This window comes from Salmo salar, chromosome ssa09 (genome assembly GCF_905237065.1).
Source record: "Salmo salar chromosome ssa09, Ssal_v3.1, whole genome shotgun sequence".
NCBI classification, from domain to species: Eukaryota; Metazoa; Chordata; class Actinopteri; order Salmoniformes; family Salmonidae; genus Salmo; species Salmo salar.
The window spans coordinates 25,586,062-25,601,807 of record NC_059450.1 but is presented as its reverse complement, the minus strand read 5'-3'; the positions used below and the strand labels follow the sequence as shown (position 1 = coordinate 25,601,807).

General features: G+C 42.8%; 1 protein-coding gene across 1 annotated transcript in view; it reads left to right on the top strand.

The window, feature by feature from the left end:
• LOC106610939 (leucine-rich repeat and immunoglobulin-like domain-containing nogo receptor-interacting protein 2) overlaps positions 1 to 11,412 on the top strand; it is a 32,950-nt gene extending 21,538 nt beyond the window's left edge. The window contains exon 2 of the mRNA XM_014210626.2: positions 8,201 to 11,412. Coding sequence (XP_014066101.1) covers positions 8,272 to 10,107 — 1,836 coding nt within the window. The 5' untranslated portion in view covers positions 8,201 to 8,271 and the 3' untranslated portion in view covers positions 10,108 to 11,412. The remainder of the gene's footprint in view (positions 1 to 8,200) is intronic.
• The last annotated feature ends 4,334 nt before the right edge of the window (positions 11,413 to 15,746 follow it).

The window sequence follows — 15,746 nt, the reverse complement described above, 5'->3', positions numbered from 1 at the left end:
CGCTGCGCTAAAATGCATACATGTGAACTCACTCATGTGCAATAATCTCATTACACATGCCACTATTATGGTAGGAAATTAACTAAATGGAACCATTGGGCTTAACTTAATATTAAGAGACAGTACTGTTGTATAAATATTGTGTGCTCTGCAGTACATGGCCACAATAATTGTTTAAGGCAAATACATTTTATTTTTTGAAATTATAGCAAAAGCCAGAGGTAACCAACTAGGAAAGCTGTTCATAGCTACAATTGAGACTAGAGCTATATATTGGACCTCAGTTTTACTGAGTCAAAGATAGACTTAGCGATATGACATCATTCATGGGATCAGTGGCGTAAAGTTCTTAAGTAAAAATACTTGAAAGTACTAATTAAGTCGTTTTTTTGGGGTATCTTTACTTAACTATATATATTTTTATTTCACTACATTCCTAAAGAAAATGATGTACTTTTTACTCCATACATTTTCCCTGAAACCCAAAAGTACTTGTTACATTTTGAATGCTTAGCAGGACCGGAAAATGGTCAAATTCACATACTTATCAAGAGAGCATCCTGGTCATCCCTACTGCCGTTGATCTGGCGGACTCACTAAACACATGCTTTGTTTGTAAATTATGTCTGAGTGTTGGAGCATGTCCCTGTAAATTAAACAAAACAGAAAATGGTGCAGTCTAGTTTGCTTAATATAAGGAATGTGAAATGATTTATACTTTTACTTTAACTTTTGATACGTAAGTATATTTAAAGCCAAATACTTTTAGACTTTTACTCAAGTTGGATTTTACTGGGTGACTTTCCCTTTTACTTAAGTCATTTTCTATTAAGGTATCTTTACTTTTACTCAAGTATGACAATTGGGTACTTTTTCCACCACTGAATGGGATGAACAAAAACAAACTTCAAATCTGCCAAGATGGTTGCTATTGGCTTTTCCAGATTTGCATCCTCTCTTGAGGCATGTCCAAAATGGGAAGAGCTAACAGTGTCAGTCTTATCAGATTTAAATTGTATTATTGTAAGCAGGAAGTCGCCCCACTGTGTATGATGATACCACATTGCTGCATATCTTTGAGGCCAGAACTGTAGATACATCACGCAAGGCAGAACATGGGTCTAATAAATACCCTCCAGCAAGTCCCAGGCACATCAATAAAATGAATAATAATCTCCAAAATAATTACTTGTAAATCAATAATTAAGCATGGCTGGTGAACATTCATTCTAATGAACTAATTGGGTTACCTGTGCTATCATGCATTGTGCACTTGTGTCAGAAAACAAACAACACTAATTGGCTGGTCATGTAACTGATCTGGAATTGAGTGGATATGGATTGTTGACTACGGAGAATGGAGATGAAGTTCTGAGAGTATGTCGTATACTGCTTGTATGAACATTGAAACAAATAATAGTGAAACATATCAAAAATGTAAAATTAAACTACACTACCGGTCAAAAGTTTTAGAACACCTACTCATTCAAGGTTTTTTCTTTTCTTTTTACTATTTTCTACATTGTAAAGTAATAGTGAAGACATCAAAACGATGAAATAAATAACACATATGGAATCATGTAGTAACCAAAAAAGTGTTAAATAAGTCAAAATATATTTTATATTTGAGATTCTTCAAATAGCCACCCTTGGCTGAATGGAAGCAAGGCCCCGCTGCAATGTTCCAACATCTAGTTGAAAGCCTTCCCAGAAGAGTAGAGGCTGTTGTAGCAGCAAATAGGGGACCGACTCCATATTAATGCCTGATTTTGGAATGAGATGATCAGGTGTCCAAATACTTTTGTTCATGTAGATTATATGAGTGCACACTCACTGAGATTCTTCAAATAGCCACCCTTTGCCTTGATGACAGCTTTGCACACGCTTGGCATTCTCTCAACCAGCTTCATGAGGTAGTCACCTGGAATGCATTTAAATTAACAGGTGTGCATTGTTAAAAGTTAATTTGTGGAATTTCTTTCTTTAATGTGTTTTGAGCCAATCAGTTGTGTTGTGACAAGGTAGGGTTGGTATACAGAAGATAGCCCTATTTAGTAAAACACCAAGTCCATATTATGGCAAGATCAGCTCAAATAAGCAACGAGAAATGACAGTCCATCATTACTTTAAGACATGAAGATTATTCAATACGGAACATTTCAAAAACTTTGAAAGTTTCTTCAAGTGCAGTTGCAAAAACCATCAAGCGCTATGATGAAACTGGCTCTCATGAGGACCGCCACAGGAATGGAAGATCCAGAGTTACCTCTGCTGCTGTAAGTTCATTAGAGTTACCAGCCTCAGAAATTGCAGCCCAACCAAATGCTTCACAGAGTTACAGTAACAGACACATCTCAACATCCACTGTTCAGAGGAGACTGTGTGAATCAGGCCTTCATGGTCAAATTGCTGCAAAGAAACCACTACTAAAGGACACCAATGAGAAGACGAGACTTGCTTGGGCCAGCAAACATAAGCAATGGACATTAGACTGGTGGAAATTTGTCCTTTGGTCTGGAGTCCAAATATGAGATTTTTGGTTCCAACCGCCGTGTCTTTGTGAGATCTGGGGTGGGTGAACGGATGATCTCCGCATGTGTATTTCCCACCGTAAAGCATGGAGTGGGAGGTATTATGGTGTGGGGGGGCTTTGCTGGTGACACTGTCTGTGATTAATTTAGAATTCAAGGCACACTTAACCAGCATGGCTACCACAGCATTCTGCAGCGATAAGCCATCCCACCTGGTTTGGGCTTAGTGGGAATATAATTTGTTTTTCAACAGGACAATGACCCAACAGGCTGTGTAAGGGCTATTTTACCAAGAAGGAGAGTGATGGAGTGCTGCATCAGATGACCTGGCCCGACCTCAACCAAATTGAGATAGTTTGGGATGAGTTGGACTGCAGAGAGAAGGAAAAGCAGCCAACAAGTGCTCAGCATATGTGGGAACTCCTTCAAGACTGTTAGTGTTAGAAAAGCATTCCAGGTGAAGCTGGTTGAGAGAATGCCAAGCGTGTGCAAAGCTGTCATCAAGGCAAAGGGTGGCTATTTGAAGAATCTTAAATATAAAATATATTAAGATTTGTTTAACACTTTTTTGGTTACTACATGATTCCATATGTGTTATTTCATAGTTTTGATGTCTTCACTATTATTCTACAATGTATAAAATAGTTTTAAAAAATAATGAAAAACCCTTGAATGAGTAGGTGTTCTAAAACTTTTGACCGGTAGTGATAGTGGGCATGATTTGTCTCTGAACAGTAACACAGTCAGTGAGTGTGCACTCATATAATCTACATGAACAACAATATGTGGACACCTGCTTGTCGAACATCTCATTCCAAGTTCGGCCTCCTATTTGCTGCTATAACAGCCACTACTCTTCTGGGAAGGCTTTCAACTAGATGTTGGAATATTGCGGCGGGGACTTGCTTCCATTCAGCCACGAGCATTAGTGAGGTCGGACATTGATGTACAGTGAGGGAAAAAAGTATTTGATCCCCTGCTGATTTTGTACGTTTGCCCACTGACAAAGAAATGATCAGTCTATAATTTTAATGGTAGGTTTATTTGAACAGTGAGAGACAGAATAACAACTAAAAAATCCAGACAAATGCATGTCAAAAATGTTATAAATTGATTTGCATTTTAATGAGGGAAATAAGTATTTGACCCCTCTCAATCAGAAAGATTTTTGGCTCCCAGGTGTCTTTTATACAGGTAACGAGCTGAAATTAGGAGCACACTCTTAAAGGGAGTGCTCCTAATCTCAGCTTGTTACCTGTATAAAAGACACCTGTCCACAGAAGCAATCAATCAATCAGATTCCAAACTCTCCACCATGGCCAAGACCAAAGAGCTCTCCAAGGATGTCAGGGACAAGATTGTAGACCTACACAAGGCTGGAATGGTTTACAAGACCATCGCCAAGCAGCTTGGTGAGAAGGTGACAACAGTTGGTGCGATTATTCGCAAATGGAAGAAACCCAAAAGAACTGTCAATCTCCCTCGGCCTGGGGCTTCATGCAAGATCTCACCTCGTGGAGTTGCAATGATCATGAGAACGGTGAGGAATCAGCCCAGAACTACACGGGAGGATCTTGTCAATGATCTCAAGGCAGCTGGGACCATAGTCACCAAGAAAACAATTGGTAACACACTACGCCGTGAAGGACTGAAATCCTGCAGCGCCCGCAAGGTCCCCTGCTCAAGAAAGCACATATACATGCCCGTCTGAAGTTTGCCAATAAACATCTGAATGATTCAGAGGACAACTGGGTGAAAGTGTTGTGGTCAGATGAGACCAAAATGGAGCTCTTTGGCATCAACTCAACTCGCTGTGTTTGGAGGAGGAGGAATGCTGCCTATGACCCCAAGAACACCATCCCCACCGTCAAACATGGAGGTGGAAACATTATGCTTTGGGGGTGTTTTTCTGCTAAGGGGACAGGACAACTTCACCGCATCAAAGGGACGATAGACGGGGCCATGTACCGTCAAATCTTGGGTGAGAACCTCCTTCCCTCAGCCAGGGCATTGGAAATGGGTCGGTATTCCAGCATGACAATGACCCAAAACACACGGCCAAGGCAACAAAGGAGTGGCTCAAGAAGATGCACATTAAGGTCCTGGAGTGGCCTAGCCAGTCTCCAGACCTTAATCCCATAGAATATCTGTGGAGGGAGCTGAAAGTTCGAGTTGCCAAACGTCAGCCTCAAAACCTTAATGACTTGGAGAAGATCTACAAAGAGGAGTGGGACAAAATCCCTCCTGAGATGTGTGCAAACCTGATGGCCAACTACAAGAAACGTCTGACCTCTGTGATTGCCAACAAGGGTTTTGCCACCAAGTACTAAGTCATGTTTTGCAGAGGGGTCAAATACTTATTTCCCTCATTAAAATGCAAATCATTTTATAAAATTTTGGACATACGTTTTTCTGGATTTTGTTGTTGTTATTCTGTCTCTCACTGTTCAAATAAACCTACCATTAAAATTATAGACTGATAATTTGTTTGTCAGTGGGCAAATGTACAAAATCAGCAGGGGATCAAATACTTTTTTCCCTCACTGTATGGCGATTAGGTCTGGTTCACAGTCGGCGTTCCAATTCATCCCAAAGGTGTTCAATGGGGTTGAGGTCAGGGCTCTGTGCAGGCCAGTCAAGTTCTTCCACACCGATCTCGACAAACCAATTCTGCATGGACCTCGCTTTGTGCACTGGGGCATTGTCATGCTGAAACAGGAAAGGGCCTTCCCCAAACTGTTACGTCAAAGTTGGAAGCACAGAATAGTCTAGAATGTCATTGTATGCTGTAGCATTAAGATTTCCCTTCACTGGAACTAGGGGGCCTACCCCGAACCATGAAAAGGTGTGATTCATCACTCCAGGGAAGGTGTTTCCACTGCTCCAGAGTCCAATGGTGGCAAGCGTTACACCACTCCAGCCGACGCTTGGCATTGCGCATGGTAATATGCTCAGCCATGGAAACCCATTTCATGAATCTCACGATGAACAGTTATTGTGCTGACGTTGCTTTCAGAGGCAGTTTGGAACTCGTTAGTGAGTGTTGCAACCGAGGACAGATGATTTTTACGTACTTCAACACTCGGCGGTGCCGTTCTGTGAGCTTGTGTAGCCTCCTACTTCGCGGTTGAGCCGTTGTTTCTCCTAGACGTTTCCACTTCACAATAACAGCACTTACAGGTGACCAGGGCAGCTCTAGCAGGACAGAAATTTGATGAACTGACTTGTTGGAAAGGTGGCATCCTATGACAGTGCCACGTTGAAAGTCACTGAGCTCTTCAGTAAGGCCATTCTGCTGCCAATGTTTGTCTATGGAGATTGCATGACTGTGTGCTCGATGTTATACACCTGTCAGCAACGGGTAGCCAAATCCCTCAATTTGAAGGGGTGTCCGCATACTTTTGTGTGTGTATGTATGTATATATATATATATATATATATATATAGTGTAATATAATTCAGAGTCTAGAAGTATCTGCAGGTTCTTATACAATTCTTTACACTTGTGTTGCTGGAATGAATCACATTATACAACTCCAATGAACTCAGCAAGCAAATTAAGCTTTCATCCAATCTACCACAGGCTTTGCTCTGCCTATATTGCTTTACATATTTCCTGTTATCTTTGTCTGCATTTCTCTCTCTCTCTCTCGCTCACTCTCTCTCTTCCACCGTGACTCATGCGTCTCCCCTTGCCTCTCATTCGCCTGTCAGATTTTCTACAGTTTCACTGCGTCTCTAATCCAATTCTAAACATAATCCCCAAAAGCTCTATATCCTTTGGGTCTGCCCTACTGAATGACTCCTTACCCTTCTCTTCTTACCCAGCCTTCTCAGGTATGTTTTCCACTTTCCAACAAGTCTGGTGGTCCAAAGGGCTCTAACAAATATGGCACAGCTCCAAGGGAGTCAGGATGTGCCAGACCAGACCAAGCACACTGGCATCCTGTTAGAAAGACTGACTAATTGACAAGACATTCTGTACAGACCAATAGATACACCAGCAGTGAGACGTATAGACCAGTAACTTGATAGACTGATAGAGACAGGTAGATGGACAGATCCAGAGACAGACTTAGACTCATTGACAGATTGTCGGAAATACTAATTGGCACACATACACAGTCTCAAGAGAGACAGACAGACAGGTATCCGATAGGTAAAGGCAGACCAATAAGAAGACCCAGACAGACTTGAAGAAAGGTAGATAGATACCCAGAGACCAGCAAAGGGATAGGCAATCAGACAGCTCAACAAATAGCCAGGCAGGCTGACAGTTGAGAGACTGTAAACTTGATGCTTGCAAGTTAATGTAGCAACTATATCAAATATATTCAAATCATGTTTTTTCCTTTATTCTTTTTCATTAATTTGATTGGCAGACCACAAAAAGCGGATGGGAGGGAGGGTTTGTGGTTGCTATGGCAACGGCCTGCACTTTGTTAAAAGGATACATTCCTGGCATCTGATCTGTGTCACGATCGATAAAACACAGCCTGCGGGGAATGGAAAATGGAGAGTATGGGGCTTCTCCCAGGCAATGACGACAAGAGAAAGAGAAAAAAGGAGTGAGGAAGGGGTGTGAAAAATTAGGACCAGAAGATGAGAGAACAGTAGAGAAGCAGCAGCAGATATATAGGGTGGGAAAGGGAGAAGGATGGGAGGGAAGACACCAGAGTGCATTTGTTCAGAGTCGGGGAGAGGGGTGAGTGCTGTGTGTGTGTATGACGTGTGTATGTATGTACTCAGCCCATCTATTTAGGTATTGTTACTCACCTCAGCAGCAGCATATACACATATATCTGTATTTATGCTTACCAACTGCTCACCTCTGCAGTGTTTTGTGCTTGTTTGCAATGATTTGACAATGAGTGTGCTGCTACCAATCCTAAACTGCGTTACAGTGTTTTGCTATATAACCTATGCTTTATTCTTTAAAAAAAATGTGTAACAGGACAGAATAGCCAGAGTATGATCCATAATAGGCAAGGTTAACAGAATACAAAACAGATGCATTCCGGTAAACGTCTCAGACCATCTGCTATGCCAACAACTTGTTGTCTATAGGAGGGGTTTTCTCATCCATCTCTATTTAAAAGTGCGGCTCCTGGGGGAACAGAATTGCCCCTGGGTCAACTCCCGTCTCCCACCTCCTTGCGTCCAATAGGGTTTCTGCCTAGTCTTTATGATATGACCAGGGTCAGTCTTGGCCACAAGCCTTAGAACAACTTGCTCCTTGATTTTTTAACACACTAGATACCGTTCAACCTTTTGCTTACACATTGATTAGTATTTACATTTTGCATCAGCTGTCCCACTCTGTTGCAGCTCAATGTTATTGCCCATTTTCCGTGAAGTGTATTGGTGTTTTAATGCACTTTAAATTAAGTTTGATTTGATAAAAATTTCAGTTTACTTCCTTTGGGCGGAAAAAAATACTGCTGATAAAAGAATAAAAGTGTTGATAGTGTGATAGGAAAGAAAGGGTGAGAAAGGATGGAGAGAGAGCAAGAAATGGAAAATTGAGTGATGCATGGTGGGGGAAAGATAGCATCAGGGCAAAGCTTTGTTGGCAGTAAAGCTTTGTATAACAAACAGTGCTATTTTGCAGGATAATTAATGTTAGGTATTCTAATGCACTCCTCCCTGTGTGTGTTTTTGTGTTGCAGGGCTATACAGTGATGGTGGTCTGCATGGATACGAAGCTGTGTCGTAACAGAGGGCAGCGTGGGTAAAAGTTATGCGGCGCTCCGCCCTGTACCATTGCCACCCTCTTCTGGGTGGGGCTCTGCTGCTACTGCTGGCTAGCTGCGCCATGGGCTGCCCCGCCCGCTGCGATTGCTCCGCCCAGAGCAAGTCAGTCAGCTGCCATCGCAAGCGCCTGCCCACCATCCCTGAGGGCATCCCCATCGAGACCCGGCTTCTGGACCTGAGCAAGAACAAGCTGCGGAGCATCACCCCAGACAACTTCTCCTCCTTCCTACAACTGGAGGATCTGGACCTCAGCGATAACCTGATTGGTGTGGTCGAACCGGGCTCCTTCAAATTTCAGCTCTCCCTGCGCTCGCTGAACTTCCACAGCAACCTCCTTCAGCTGGTCCCTGCCGGCGTGCTCTCCGGCCTGGCCAACCTCACAAGTCTGGACCTCAGCCACAACAGGCTGGTGGTGCTGCTGGACCATGGCTTCCAGGACCTTCGGAGGCTGATGTCCCTGGAGGTAGGCGACAATGAGCTGGTGTTCATCTCCCAGAGAGCCTTCACGGGCCTGCTGAGCCTACAGAGCCTCACCCTGGAGCGCTGCAACCTGACTGTGGTGCCCACTGACGCCCTGGGGCACCTGCACAGCCTGGTGGAACTCCGCCTGCGCCACTTGGGCATCGGCACCCTGAAGCCCTATTCCTTCAAGAGACTTCCACGTCTTCGCCACCTGGAGATCGACTATTGGCCCTGGTTGGAAGTCTTACCCGCTCTGTCACTACACAGCCTCAACCTCACCACGCTCTCTGTCACCAATACCAACTTGTCTTCCTTCCCTGGCCATGCTCTACGCAACCTGCCCTACCTCACGCACCTCAACCTGTCCTTCTGCCACATCCAGCACATCCAGCAAGGGGTGCTAGACCAGCTTCCGCGACTGCAGGAGTTGCACCTGCGAGGAGCTCAACTGGTTTACATTGAACCCCTGGCCTTCCTGGGCCTCCCAGCACTGCATATGTTGGACGTATCCCACAACCAGCTGGACTCAGTGGAGCGAGCTGTGTTCAAGTCCCCTGACAGCCTGCAGACGCTGCTCATGGGGGGGAACCCACTGGTGTGCGACTGCCGGCTCCTATGGCTGCTGAGTGGCCGGAAGCCACCCTTTCTGCAGCTCCCTGACCCCCAGCCCGAGTGCAGTGCCCCTGAGCGCCTCCGTGGGAAACCCCTGCTGGACCTCAAGGAGCCGCTGGTGACACGGTACGTGATCTGCACCAAGCCCCGGATTGGGCCCAACACCACCCAGCTGCTGCTGGCAGATGAGGGGAAGCCTGTTCGGCTCAACTGCATTGCAGACGGGGCTCCTCGGCCTTCCATGGCCTGGGTGACGCCACACAGACAGTATGTCACAGTGAAAAGCACCGGTAGAGTGACGGTCCATACCGACGGCACCCTGGAGATCAAGGCTGCAGAGCTGCACGATAGCGGTGTGTACCTGTGTGTGGCCAGCAATGCGGCGGGCAACGCCAGCCTGTCGGCCTCGCTGGCGGTGAAGAGCCTGGGCATTAGCGACACATCGCTCTACGCCAACAAGATTGGACTCCTGGCGGACTCCAACGGGACCTGGGCCAACGGCACTGTCCTGTACAATATGACAAACCCCATAGACCTGAAGACCATCATCATCTCCACAGCAATGGGCTGCCTGTCCTTCCTGGGCGTGGTCATCTTCTGTTTCCTGCTCCTGTTTGCATGGAGTCGTGGGAAGGGAAGGCACAAGAGCAACTTTGACATGGAGTACGTTCCCCGCAAATCGAACGGGACAGCAGCGGAGGCAACTGAGACAAGCGGGCCCAGACGAGTCAACATGAAAATGATTTAATTTAACAAACGGACCAACTCATATGATAGTAACAAACAACATACAGTGCATCTCATTTGCAAGTATTTCTTTGGTACAGTGGAGTCGTGAAAATGGAAGTGATGTACCGATGTAGTGGTGTTGATATGAAGATGATCTAGTGATTCAGTGGACATGTTGATAGAAAAGTTATCAATGATACTGTGGATGTGTTTATATAAAATGATGTAATCATACAATACACTGGATATAATACTATATAATCCACATATCAATATGACAGTGATGCAGTGATACACCACTGGGCATGTGCTAGTTGGTGATGAAATGACTAATGATGTTGTAGACTCGCGTGACATAAAGGTGAGAAAGGAAGTCTCTTGGAGTGACGGGAGAAGTTGAGATGACAGTGGAGCTATCATCGCTCTGCCATGTCTGGAGTAAATTGTGTCTAATACCCATCTGAGCTGCAGGTGTGAGTGCGTGTGCACGGGCGTGAGTGTATGTGTACTGCCTTTGTTGTGTGACAGGGTAATCATCAAGGATAATAGGGTCCAAAGTTGTTTGATCTGCCTTTGTATTTGTTAATTCATTGTAACAACAGTATTGTCACTGTTCAGTAAAATAACGTATGTTTGTATGCACATGCAAATCCCTCCAAACAATATCCAAGAGACCTGTTGCATATTTTCAACTAGGTCATTGTTTCCCTTTGTACCACCTCAAGATAGGCATAGAGGGATGTTAGCAAATCAACCTTCAACTCAAGGAACATTTATACACACGATATTTACAACTTTAAGTGGGGTTTCAGCTCAAATCACTAGAAAAACACAAGACAACTTCTTGCTGAAGAAATAGTAGCAGCTGAAAATGTTGGTTATTGCTTGGAAAAAGACCACAGGTGATAAAATGTGTATGTTAAATCCCCTTTTATTACCTTATAAATCAATGGCAGATTTTCCTGTCAGCAAATTCCCCTGATGTAACATTTTAAAAAACGGTCAGTGACTAGACTAGACACAATAGCAAAGATTTACTGACCAATGTCCCCCTCGGAACAGGACAAATCTCAGCCCCGTTGAGTTATGGGTTGTATTGTATCCCCTCTTAATTTCTTTATCCCAATGCTTCAAGCTGGCATGTCCTGAGGCCTCCCATGGGCTAAAAGGGCTTTCTTAATTGATGACATTTGAAAGTTGTGGTGTTTTTGTTGAAATGTTTTAACTGTAAAAAAAAAATATATATATATATATATATATTAAAGGATGTATTAAGGGCAACTCTTTGTAAATGCAGGGATGTGCGTGTCAATGTGTGATACAATGTTAAAGGTTGTATAAATGTTTTCATATGATAAATTTATGGGTATATTTTCAAACGGAAATAAATCGTAATCATACAGCTTTATGTGGTAATTTTGTCATTTCCAATGTCATATCAGTACTTTTTACTTGTAGTAATTTTTACAATTTTACTTGATGTCTCAAACATTTGTAATAGCAAACCACAGATGTGCAGACTCCTTAGAAAAATGTGAACGAGAAACCAACATGGTGTGTTGTAGCAAGGATATAGATTGGTTGTAGCCTATGACGCAGGCCAAGGAAAGGTGACAAATGGGAATATTTTCATTTCCCACCAGATGTTTATTCAACACTCTTCTTAAACCACACCTACTATACCCGACGAGCCTGCATCTCTCCTGAAAATCTGATAAATGTATCTGCTCCTGATGTCTTCATTCAGCACCCTTCTCTTTACAGAGATCTGTGAAGGGTGCACTTGATGCTATCACGTTAATGGTTAAAAGTAGTTCTATCCTTGGAGTCGGCACACAGGGAATATTCAAGAAGACAAGATCAAAGTCCCACCGATGGGCTTTTATCACTTTTGTTACAGTGGTTTCTCCACAACTTGGGAAAGAAAGAGGGCTCCAGTAAACAATGGGGAGAAAGAAATACCACATGGATAATATTACTCTAATTTCCGTAGGCCATTTCTCTAGATGAAGAGGATTTGGTAATCAGTGCTTTAATGATTGGTGCTAAGCGTGCTTTGCTATCTGGGGAGGAAACATTGTTATTAGCTTTATTTTATGCCTGTGATTAAACTTGGTGTCTACATGGATTATAGCGAGCATATTGTGCCTGCAGTGAAATTAAATCGAAAATAATGCAGGGAAACATTCAAAACCACTTCTTAAAGCTCTTTTATAAAGAGACAGGCCAAATAATATCACCTACAACACTAATGGCATCCATTCTGTTAATTAACCTCTTAGATTTTGACCGCTTCTGGACCGGTTCTGACTGACATTTGTGTGTACAAAGCGCACTGTGAATGCCGTAGGGTCCTGTGCCTTATAATGCCAGAAAGCCTCATCTGTCTGCTCTCCCCTTTCACTCTCCTACTGGAGCTGTATGGAAAGTGTCAGGTTTCACAGCCTACATTTGCATAAGAAGTGACGAGTTGAAAAAATTAATGATTTTTGTTTTTGTTGCTTTTTGGTCTTAATTTAAGTTTTGGGATAGGCAGTGTGGTTAAGGTTAGGTTTAAATCACATTTTAAGAAGATACATTGTAGAAATTTGCGGGGTTTATGGCTGTGATAACTAGTAAAGAACGATTGAGGCCAGCCTGTGAGACGGCATATGAACGGGAACAGTCTAGCGAATCCAGCCATTGTGGTTTCATCTCACTGTGATATTCTCAACCGGGTTTAGAGCTCTCAACATGAAAAAATACCACTTTCTCTTGGTCATAGACGGAAGAAATCACTTACTCATTAAAGCTGAAGTTGTAATGAGCCTGCACACATTTTAATGGTGTCTCTGTGCCACTCAAATAGTGCCAATATTGGTTAATTGTACTGTCACTATGTATTTATTTATTTACAGTTGTAAGAAATCTGAAATCTCATAGTGTTTTATAATTTCATTGCTACTATACAGTACTTGTCAAAAGTTTGGACACACCTACTCATTTAAGGGTTTTTCTTTATTTTTACTATTTTCTACATTGTAGAATAATAGTGAAGACATCAAAACTATGAAATAATACATGTAGTAACCAAAAAAGTGTTGATTTTAGATTCTTCAAAGTAGCCACCCTTTGCCTTGATGACAGCTTTGCACACTCTTGGCATTCTCTCAACCAGCTTCATGAGGTAGTCACCTGGAATGAATTTCAATTAACAGGTGTGCCTTGTTAAAAGTTAATTTGTGGAATTTCTTTCCTTCTTAATGTGTTTGAGCCAATCAGTTGTGCTGTAACAAGGTATGGGTGGTATACAGAAGATAGTCCTATTTGGTAAAAGACCAAGACCATATTATGGCAAGAACAGCTCAAATAACAAAGACAAACGACAGTCCATCATTACTTTAAGACATGAAGGTCAGTCAGTCTGGAAATTTCAAGTCCAGTTGCAAAAACCATCAAGAGTTCTATGATGAAACTGGCTCTCATGAGGACAGCCACAGGAAAGGAAGACCCAGTTACCTCCGTTGCAGACGATAAGTACATTAGAGTTACCAGCCACAGAAATTGCAGCCCAAATAAATGCTTCACAGAGTTCAAGGAAGAGATACAGCTCAACATCAACTGTTCAGAGGACACTGTGTAAATCAGGCCTTCAGGGTCGAATTGCTGCAAAGAAACCACTACTAAAGGACACCAACAAGAAGACGAGACTTGCTTGGGCCAAGAAACATGAGCGATGAACATTAGACTGGTGGAAATCGGTCCTTTGGTCTGATGAGTCCAAATGTGAGATTTTTGGTTCCAACCGTCGTGTCTTTGTGAGACACAGAGTAAGTGAATGGATGATCTCTGCATGTGTGGTTCCCACCATGAAGGAGGAGGAGGTGTGGGGGTGCTTTGCTGGTGACACAATCTGTAATTTATTTAGAATTCAAGGCACACTTGGCTACCACAGCATTCTGCAGCGCTACGCCATCCCATCTGGTTTGCACTTAGTGGGACTATCATTTGTTTCTCAACAAGACAATGACCCAAAACACACCTCCAGGCTGTGTAAGGGCTATTTGACCAAAGAGAGTGATGGAATGCTGCATCAGATGACTTGGCCTCCACAATCACCCAACCTCAACCGAATTGAGATGGTTTGGGATGAGTTTGACCGCAGTGAAGGAAAAGGATTCAACAAGTGCTCAGCATATGTGGGAACTGTTGGAAAAGCATTCCATGTGAAGCTGGTTGAGAGAATGCCAAGAGTGTGCAAAGCTGTCATCAAGGCAAAGGGTGGTTACTTTGAAGAATTTCAAATATTAAATATATTTTGATTTGTTAACACTTTGTTGGTTACTACATGATTACATATGTGTTTTTTCATAGCTTTGATGTCTTCACTATTATTAGTAAAAATAGTAAAAATAAAGAAAAACCCTTGAATGATTAGGTGTGTCCAAGCTTTTGACTTGTACTGTATTTAGAAAGCCTTTCAGTCATTTCAAGACCTAGCTATTGTCCCACTTTTGTTGAAGAGGAAAGAAATCATAAAAAATTATTATGTTTGGTTATGTCTATTTAGGCGGAAATCTTTTATCTGTCCTATCATTCACTGGTTTAATAGCACGCAGCCTGGCAGAATTATGTCCTCAGCTCTACTTAGAATGAGGCCCCAAGCACACCATTAGCTTGAGCTTCCTGCTTAACCCCACAAAGGGTCTAGACCACAAACCTCATTGCTTCCCTGTGCAATTCCCCATTAAAACAAGGCTTGTGGCAAGTGTCAGTAAGATGCACACTGTGAAAGATGAGAGCAATAAAAGGATCGAAGAGCTTCGCATCATACATTGACGTTGCTTATCAGAATGTGGATTTACACACAAGGAAAGCACTGGAGGGAGAGTCCACTATGACGTCATCGAGCCCGGGTTCTTACTCCTTAAGCATATTCAAATCAGGATGATTCCCCCTCAATAATTACTTTGGGCTCCAAGAGTATAGGACCCCCCTGAGCGTTACACACACACACACACACACACACACACACACACACACACACACACACACACACACACACACACACACACACACACACACACACACACACACACACACACACACACATACATACATACATACATACATATATATATATATAGAGAGAGAGAGAGATGCACACTGTGTGTGTGTGTGTGTGTGAGAGAGAGAGAGAGAGAGAGAGAGAGAGCCTGAGGCTAGGGATGTGATTTGTGCTCAATTGCAGAGGACTACAATCACATTAGGGATGTCCTCTGGGCTTGGATACGAACATGCCCTGGCTGTGTGATAACATAACCTTGTAGGCTACTGAACAATGGGTGCATATTTAGATACGCATCACAGTGTGACAGCTTTTAGAACACTAGGATATATTTTACTTAAAAGGACAAAGGGCGAGAGAGAGACTGGAGACGAGTACGAAATTAACATAATTATGAAATTAATATCAATGTATTATGAAATCATTTAAAGCTGCGCTGCAGTTCGTCTCCAAGTTTTAATGTATGAATGATTAATTAGCGAGTGTGACTTTCTGCCCCCTTCTCCTACTGCAGATATTAAATCATAGAGGAAGAAAATCACAATGCTAGGTTCTGATTAATTAAAGCTTTAATTCTCCTTAGATCTATCTTGAAAGTGTGCTTTAAATAG